This window comes from Helianthus annuus, chromosome 7, assembly GCF_002127325.2.
Source record: "Helianthus annuus cultivar XRQ/B chromosome 7, HanXRQr2.0-SUNRISE, whole genome shotgun sequence".
Lineage (NCBI taxonomy): Eukaryota > Viridiplantae > Streptophyta > Magnoliopsida > Asterales > Asteraceae > Helianthus > Helianthus annuus.
The window spans coordinates 19149032-19158474 of NC_035439.2; the positions used below are offsets into that span (position 1 = coordinate 19149032).

At 38.9% G+C, this 9443-nt stretch overlaps 1 protein-coding gene across 1 annotated transcript; it reads right to left on the minus strand.

Moving 5' to 3' along the window:
• Positions 1–6984: 6984 nt before the first annotated feature.
• LOC110867845 (ORM1-like protein 3) lies at positions 6985–8947 on the minus strand. The gene is made up of 3 exons (XM_022116895.2): positions 8602–8947; positions 7937–8085; positions 6985–7323 (listed from the first exon to the last, which is right to left on the minus strand). The coding sequence occupies exons 1-3, from the start codon at positions 8785–8787 to the stop codon at positions 7185–7187; spliced, it is 474 nt and encodes a 157-aa protein (XP_021972587.1). The 5' UTR covers positions 8788–8947; the 3' UTR covers positions 6985–7184.
• Positions 8948–9443: the final 496 nt, after the last annotated feature.

Below are 9443 nucleotides of genomic sequence, written 5' to 3' on the forward strand. Positions count from 1 at the left end.
CTGATGTTCAGTCAAAAATAAGAAGCATTTTGGTATCACGTCTAAGGTCGGAGGGATCATTGTTCAAATTTCTCCATCATCTATATCCACAATTTTTGCTTTGGATGACCAGGCATGTAAAACCTCTTTTGAAAACAAGAAATTCACACAGAGTTCATTGAAAGAGGGTATGAGGGTCAACTGACAGGAGTTACAATTTTCAAACCAAAATTTCCTGCTGACATGAAATTCTTTTCCCATACCCTCCCGATTTGTCTCTCTACCAAGACCACCTCATTCAATGAGATACCACAAAAAGTTCAATACTTGAGATGTGCAATTTTGAAAAAAACTTATTACAATCTATCCCATGCATTGTTCTCGGACTTGGTGGCAAATGTGAATAATGTTAAAAACGGCTCAAATATTGCATTTCTTATGTATCCAAGACTTTTAAGCTATTACCTTAAAAAACAAGTGTCTCAAAAGGATTTTCAACAAGGTGTAGATTTTCAAATAAATAGTCTTACAAATAAAACTTTTACAAGAATGATGGACAAAGAAAGTTTCAAAAACACAAACAAAGGGTGATGAGCCTGTTTTATATGCATCAACATCTATTGCTCAAACCTCTGTTGTCGATCCTACTGTTCCTAGTGATCATGACACCACAACCGGTGTTGTGAAACCCACACCAGCAAAATCCAAAAAGAAACCATCCACAACCAAAAAGCCCACCAAAACAAAACAACATAAAAAGGCACCTCTGGAAGATGAGATCCTAGAGGATAACCTTGTGACAGCACAAAAGTCACAAGAAACCACTGTTGCTACTTCCTCACAACAATTGGTAAGATCTCCTCCAAACCAAACTCCCCTTGAATACTCACAAAAAGATCAAGTTGTAAGCACAAGGACATCACATCATGAGGCAGGCATTACAGTTGAAAGTCTGTTTCAAAGCCCCTCTCCTAGGGCTATGTCTCTTTCAACTCCACAACCCTCCACTCCAATTCCACCTACATTTTTACCTCTGCTTGATGCAATTGAAACTCAGACACTAATCAGTCCCTCTCATTCACCTGTTAAAGAGAGCACACTTCCACATATGACTGAGTCTAAGGCTACACCCCTTGAGTTTCATGAAACTCTTGGTGGTAGTTCAAGTGAAACAACCACTACAAGTGGTGAACTAATACGTTTTCAGTTGGACAGTGTTACATCTATAAGTCTTCCTTGAAGGCAACAACTGTTGAGGCTACAACTGTAACCTCTGTTCCAGTTGGAAATCCCCAGTACCAAGACAAATGAGCATTTGGTTCTACTAATTTGGAGAATTCTCCAATTAAGGAACTAAATACAACTACCTCTGGCAGGGATTCATATGATCCTATTAAGTTAGGTAATGAATTAAGATACAAAGAATTGACGGAGAGAATGACTTCAATGGAATCATCCATGGCTGAGATGAAAGATATGATGAAGCAGATGATGGAGCATTCTAAAAGTCAACCCTCTACTCAGCAAATTACCAATGAGATGTGGAAATCAGTGCAACCAATCATTCAAGCTCAAAGGAATTTGGCTGATATCAACCATAACACTCATATGGAATTGATCAGGAATATGGTTGAGGCCAGATATAAGGTTACACAAGCATACATCAAGGCCATAAGGGAACATTTGGTAAAGACTACTGGCTCTGGCTCTGCCCCTGCAACAGTCCTTCAAAAAGAAGTTGAGGATAATGCTAAAAGGGGGAGAATGATAAGTTGAGAAAGTTGCCACCTTCTTCACAAGCACAACCAAAGGTGCAACAGCAAAAGCCAGAGTCTGCTTCAACCAAAACTTCTGCAAAGGCATCAGATGCAGGAAAAGAAAAAGGGATTGATGAGACCCTAAACAAGAAGGCTGAAAAGATTGCCTTAGAAAAGCAGAAGAAGCAAGATACACTTGAAACCAAAGCTTCCAGCCTAATAGAACAAGAACATGCTAAGTAGATAAAAAAGGAGAATATTGGCACTTCACAAAAAAGAAAGTCAACAAGAAGAGTTAGACAGCCAATCAACACCCCTCCTAAAACCTCTGCTGGGTCTACAAAAGGTGTATCCTCTGTTGAACCAAACCAAAACCCTCACCACAAAAACCACATCTCAAGAAACAAAAGAAACCATCACCACCACCATCATCAATACAACCAACAGATGCTGGTACAACAGATGTATCAGAAGATGTTCCACAAACCACTATCGGTACAACTGTTGTATCAGTATATGTTACCCAAACCACTGCCATGATCATTTTTTCCACACCACCAACAATTGAACCACTGCCCACACCACCAAGAATTCCATTAAGCCCACCATCACCTAAACTCAAATTCACACGCAAAAGAAAAACTTTTGTTGTGCAAGAAGATAATGAGGAGATTCAACCACCAGTCTCCTTATCATCTGCCCCTATTCAAGCACCATCACCAATCATTTCCATTTAGATCCACTTCACTTCCACCCATTCCATCAGAACCATCAATCATCCCACTGGTTGCTCAGTATCCTCTAGAGATTTATGTAATCAAATGAGAAATTGAATCATTTTATACAACAGAGGATACATCACAACTTACCTTCCCATCTCGCCTTGGTTATAGAAAGCCTAGAAACTTGGATGAATATTTTGAAGCTAAAGGCTAGACAGGCTGAATATATTGGAAAGGAGAAGATTAAAGGGATGGATGACAGGACTGCTTAGGGAATCTTGTCACTAGAACTTAGCAAGGTAAGCAAGATAGAAGATTATGCTAAGGACCCGAGCAAGTCCATGTTTGAGAAGCCAATTAATCTGAGCTTGATAAAGAATTGAAAAGATGCTCAATGATCCTTCACAAAAGCCAACTCTACCAGACTGGAAGAAAGGCAAACAAATTGATCAAAACAAGGCATTGAAGCTGAAAGAATGAGAGCAAAGCTTATTGCTGCTAATTATGGAAATGCAAGGTCTGTTGTCAGATGGTCTGAATCCAAGATTGTTGAAACATACTAGAGACTGGAACATCTAAGAGCAAAGGATCATACAGTTCCTCAAAATCCAGTATATCCGACAGTGGTTGTTCCCCAACAAACCCTTCCATTTAAAAAGCTGCCCTCAGCATCTGGCTTATCCATAGCTTCCTTGAATCAAGCAAAAAGGCAGAAGCAGATGGCTGAGGCTGATGAACAGATGTTATTATTACAGGAAACAGGGGATCAAAAACCAACTGTTGTACCACACAGATCCTGCAAGTGACAAATTCAGAGAAACAGTTGCAAAACTTGTAACATACCTCAATCACCCAACTCATCAAGAATAACTCTTCACCCAAGAAAACCATCTGATCCAAAAATTCTAAAGTGGAACTCATCCTCAGACACCCACAAATTGACTCTGCTCAGATCAGATGGTAGTGTTCAAAGACTAAAAATGGAGGATGCATATGGTCTGGATGCAGGTGACCTCTAAGATTTGGGAAAGGGTTTATGAAGATATGGTCTCCATGAACTTTGAGTTACAATTCAAATGCCAAATCAGGGAGATGTTGATGAGGAATAAAGATCAGAAATAAAGAAGTGTTTTTGCATGGTACAATTGTTTTCAGCAGCATATGTAGCCAGAACACAACATTTGCAAAACCAAGCAGTACCAGCAAAACCAATTGCAGCTGGAGGTTTAAGAGCGGTTCTAACAGCAGTTGCAGGTGGAGATGTTTCTGGATCAGCAGCTGCGACATTGTTTCCAGCAGCATATGTAGGCAGGACACAACATGTAGCAAAGGAGATGTTGCTGGGTAAGAGACTCTTGATTGGGCTTTGGTGAAAGTTGTTGAGGCAGGTGATCGTGTGATCGTAGTTAATGTTTGTTGAAAGTCAAGTTGTATTGCTTGTATTTATTTTTTTCAATGTAAAGATTTTAAGTTTGTTAGTATATTCGTTTGAAGTTTTACAGCTTCTGTATCGAAGTTTAATAATCACATTTCCAACAGATATGAACATTCGGGAAAGTAATTCCCTTCTAAAAAAATATCTAGTGATTCGTTGTTTAATAAAATGTTGTATGAATGGTTTTCTAAAAACAATCTGTGTTTGCACATACTTTCAACCAGATATCACTATTTAAAATAGTAGTTCTCACTTTTTACGATGAAAGGTAGTGTGACTACTTTTGATTATTTGTTTAGGCTGATTATTTCTTTAGTTGTAAATCAAAGTTAAATGCATCAACATGCAAGATTTGTAAGAATAACTCATGACAATTTTAATATTAACCAAACGAAAAACTAAACTAAAAATTGCAATATCAGATCGGATATAAATGAAACATGATGTCTATTTGAGGACATGTAAGGCAACTTTAACATATGGATGAATTTAGTTTAATGATTGCCACATAAGTAGTCCATGTCATCAAAACTTTGGTTTTTGACATATAAGTAGTCTACGTAAAACAGAGACGATTACAGACTAATGGTAGGTAGACGGGCAACAAGCTGCGCCGCTACCCACTTCTGAATAACAAACCTCACTCTACTAAACACAAAATTCTGCCCATTAGCATGTGCGGTGTTACTACTTACCACCTATACATCTATCTATACTTTCTATTAAAATGTGGTATGAATGAATTTCTAAAAACCACCCGTGTTTGCATACGGGTATCACTACTAGTTCTATATAAAAACTTCTTTTAGAATCCTCAAAACTGGTTAACTAATGGGTTGTGACCGGACTGAAAAACCAAGTACTCAAACTGAAAACGCAAAGTACTCCCATTTTCCAAAATGGACAGCTCCTAGCCTCATAGAGCACACATATATAACTGGGATATTCATTTTGGTTTGGTTTAACTTCAAAGACACTTGATGATATTCCATTTCTTGAGCCTGTCATTGAACTGTGACCCAATCCAGTTCAGCCCGTGAATTTAGGGACCTTAATATAAGGGGATCCGGGGTGGGGGAATCTTTCCCCGCTATATTTGTTTTGCACGCGTGATGGAAACAAACAAACCACCAAGTCCGCCACCAACAAACTTTAACGCGTGATAAATAATTTCCGTGATAAAATTGACGCGTGATAAATGGAAGGATGTGAGGGGGTGTGAAGGTTTATTGTTGGGTGTTGTGAGTGATGGGCATTTCCACTAAAAAAAGTTGTGAGTGATCGAATAATGGTTGATGACATGGCGGAAATTGATTGGATGTTGTGAGTGATAACCACCCCTACCCCCTACCCCCTTCCCCCTTATGGCCCTAGAAAATGACTATTACACCCCTGTAAATAAAAAAAATCCCTAATTGATCTGCAGGTCCTCCCAAGAGTCATAGGGAAGGAGAGAGGGGGGGGGGGGGGGGGGCACTTAAGATTGGTGATAGGAGGAGCATTGTGGTAGTCGGATGGTCACCGCAACTTTGCAATGGTTGACAAACAAGAAGACCTCCTGTTCTCCGTTTTCCTAATTTAATTTGTTTTTCCTTCTTATTAGTTTTTTTCAATCATTTTTGTTTTTAGTAACAAAGGGTAAAATAGTCATTTCACAATAGGTTATCTTATCCCAAGTTAAAAAGACCAAATGCGTTACAAGTTAGTGAACCCAATACAAATAAGCTCCCAAGATTCTAAGGGTGTCCGGGGCATTTAGCGGGGAGGCTTGCGGTGAGCCAAGTCCCCGAGCGGGAACACCGCCGCCATCAATTCGGGGAAGCTAATTGGGGAGTGGGAGCAGGGGGTATTCACCGATGAGGGGAATCAATTTTAAACGGCTATATAGCCGTTATATGTTAAAAAAAAAAATTCCTAACCCCTATTCAACTCATCTAATTTTTTTAACCAATCTTTAAAAAAAATGGATTCCAAGTTCCCGTTTTTTCTCCCCTGCCCGACTTTCCCGACGATGAAGATTCATCGTCAAGCGATGGTAGTTTAATTTTCTTCCAAAATCTCATCAACAAGCGGAGCTACTAGACACCTTGAAGTGAATTCCGATGACGAGTAGTTTGTTTTTTTTATTTTTCTAGTTTGAATGTAATTTTTATTTTTAATTTAATGAAATGTCTTTTATTTAATTTTTATTAATATTTGTTTAATTTATAAACATGCATAATTACAACAAATAAAAAAAACAAGTCCCCCAAGAGAGGAGTGCCACCATCAAATTGAGAGTGTGAGGGGAGTTAAGGAGGGAGTTGACGTGACGCGTGCTAATTGGTTTTTTGTAAGAGAGGAATGCCCCTCTCACCCTAAGAAAAATCTATATACATTGAGGATATAAACTGTACTTCGATTAATTTTAATTATGACGCGAAGATAGTTGCATGGTAAAGATTTCGCTTTTTGGTCATGTAGACCGCGATCGAAACCTAGCAGCCATGTTTTCTTTTTTATTATGTTGATTCCAAAATCTTTTGACAGGTTTTGGATAAGTGCAAGATTATATTTGGGCAGGTTTTATTATTCTGTTTCTCCTCCTAAGGGTGGACGGGGTGTATGCGGGGAGTGGTTGCGGTGATGGTAGTCCCCGATCGGGAACACCGCCGCCATCAATGCGGTGACCCGAATCGGTGGATGAATTAGGCATGGATTCACCGATGGAGGAGAGGGGAAAGATGGTGGGCCAGCTCACTTTCAACCAATCAAACTTTTTATTTTTTTATTTTTTTTTTTTTTTGAATAAAAAAATAAGGGGAGTTAAGAGGGGAGTGCCGCCATCAATTTAGGGTGTTAGGGGAGTTTAAGAGGGGAGTTGACGTGGCACACGAGGATTGGTTGGGCGTAAGAGAGGGGACTCACCTCTTAGGTGAGCACCAATGGCATCATTTTCCACTAATTTTCTGTTTTCCTATATTTTGTAATGTAACCCACAATAACCCCTTTTGGGTAATCATGCATTGATCTTTTCATGCTCTTCTTTAATTTTTGAAGCCCTTGTAAATCAGAGGTTTAACTACTGCTCGAAGATTAGTTGTTGCTTCTATACCAAAGGGTCTCAAACCGTACAATGGTCTATCTTATATGCATGTTACAAGGTAATTTCTTTATGTTTTTTATCGTCGGAAAAATAAATATGAAAAACAAAAGTTAATATACACTTTTAATTGTCATGATATGTCAAAATTATCAATGCACATATATTCAGCAAAGTGAAGTAGCACCTGTATGTAAACAGCATACTTTTCACTCTTCAGCATTGATTCCGAAAATTCGAACCTTATGCATGTGAGGAAACTTGGCAATGACTAGCACAAAAACGGCCACTGTGTTGAGGAACAGCATCGGGTTCTCATAGTCCGTTGTATGGGATGCTATCAAGTACCTGTACAAATGATGACGTCACCTTAAATGAAATCATCATCATATATCGTTTCTTTTGCAAGACATGTGCTACAATTACACAAAAAGCTGAGTATCATCATCATCGTACTCAGTAAATCCCACCAATAGCAAAGCTAAGGTAGGGTCTGAGGAGGGTAATATGTTGACAGCCTTACCTCTACCCGTAGGAATAGAGAGGCTGCTTCCAGTGAGAACCCCGGCTCGATAGTAGCTTTGCATCAAGCCTTGGACACAAGGCACATGACACTCAGCAACCGGGACAAAGGCCGATCAGTGCATGTATCCCCATGTCTTTCGGCTATCAACGCCACCACACGATGCATGATTAACCTCCGTCGCTTTTAACGTTATTATCACGAAATTAGTAAAATAACATTAAAATTCGTGCAATTTCACTTTTGCTCCCCGAGCGCCCACACATATATACATTATATGCGCACACCGCAAGCGGGTTGCAAGACACGTGCTACAATTATACAGAAAGCAGAGTATGTACTCAGATAAATTTTAAAATTTAATAATATGAGAAGATAGTGATGCTGATATGAACTTGGAACACTGCTTATAGGTCTAACGAAACTAAGGGAACTTACAGGACTACAGGTACAACAGTAAGAAACTTCCTGTTGCGAGTGAGCTGCTTGCCACTATCAATTTGCTCCCACCAAGTCAACCTGTTGTATATCCCCTGATCATCGGCAAAAGGTGTTCCCTTTTTCCAGTGAAAGAAGTGATACGTAATCTGACGCAACAAAAAAAAATAGAGTAACACTTAAATTTATATAAAAACCAAATGTTACACATATGCAAGATCGCAAGCAACAGATAACGGATCATAACAAACTGGCTAGCATCCTCAGAGGTCCTTTGTCGATCACTCGACCTTATCAGAAGATAGACAGCAATGGTTAAGTAATGTGTTCGTGCACGACAATAACACATAAACACGAGTCTGTTTTAAGGTCTTGGCGCATAAGATATAGCTTTACTCGAGCTTCGGGAGTAAAGTAAGCAAGCGTTTGGTCCTTGATGACAACCTAACTTAATCATATTGTGGCATATAAACATGTGTACAGACTACAGATTCTCATCAATATGCACCAGAATCCCCAAGTACAGAGTCATATTTCTAAACATTATACCCAAATCTTCAAAACCCTAGAAGGCTAGAACTAGATAAGGTAAATAGAGATAAAATTGAGCCGCATAACCAAGTGATGATGTATCTAAACCTAAGTTAAATCGCAAAGAAGCATACGAGAGCGTGAGAGAGATTAACGGTGGTCCAAGCGATGCCAGGAGAGCAGGCGGTGACGGCGAGAACAAGAAGCCAAGCGAAGAATAAGATGAGTATGTAGGTGGTCCAGACGCCGGGATACATGAACCACTCGGTGTTTCGGTTGAGATCCGTGGGTGGCTCTGCTTGCACATACAAGTTGGCCATGAATCGCGTGATTGTGAAGCTGGTCGGAAGGTGGTTGTGTGGAGTGAAGATATGATTGTTGGTAAGGTAATGATGAGCTAAGTTAAATACGTGTGTGAAACCAGCCAAAGATAAGTTCAATACTTATCGGATAATCTATCAATCATCATCTTCATCAATAATCAATAAATATAAATATATAGGTTTCCTTATATGGTTGAGCTATATTAGACTATAGGATGTGGGGTCATTGTTGGATTATGATTTGATACATAGGCCAATTATTCATCCCTTGTATCATCCATCTTATTAAATCACGATAGTTCACGTGGATTAAACCATGGCAATCATGTTCCCTTTTTTTTCCATTATTCACGCAAACCCTAATCCCAACATCAAGAAGAACGATATCAGCAACAAATCCTTTTCCTTTGTTTGTGATAATCAGGTACATGATCGTAATCTGCACTGATCGTAATCTGCATACAAGTGACGAATTGAAAAGTATTGTTGTTTAATCTCGATGTTGTAGATTTAATTTGCCGTAAACAACTAAAGTTTGAGTTCAATTTGACTTTCGTATGTTTTAATTTGTAGAAATTAGGTTTTTAATAAAGTTGATTTGATTATTTGTGTGAAATGTTATATTAACATGACGGATTTTGAATAAATTATTG

Coding starts and splice junctions, on each gene's coding strand:
- LOC110867845 (XM_022116895.2), bottom strand. CDS start 8,787: ATGGCCAACTTGTATGTGCAAGCAGAGCCACCCACGGATCTCAACCGA. Junction 8,086..8,601: donor TTAATCTCTCTCACGCTCTC/GTATGCTTCTTT, acceptor TTGTTGCGTCAG/ATTACGTATCACTTCTTTCA. Junction 7,324..7,936: donor ACTGTTGTACCTGTAGTCCT/GTAAGTTCCCTT, acceptor TCATTTGTACAG/GTACTTGATAGCATCCCATA.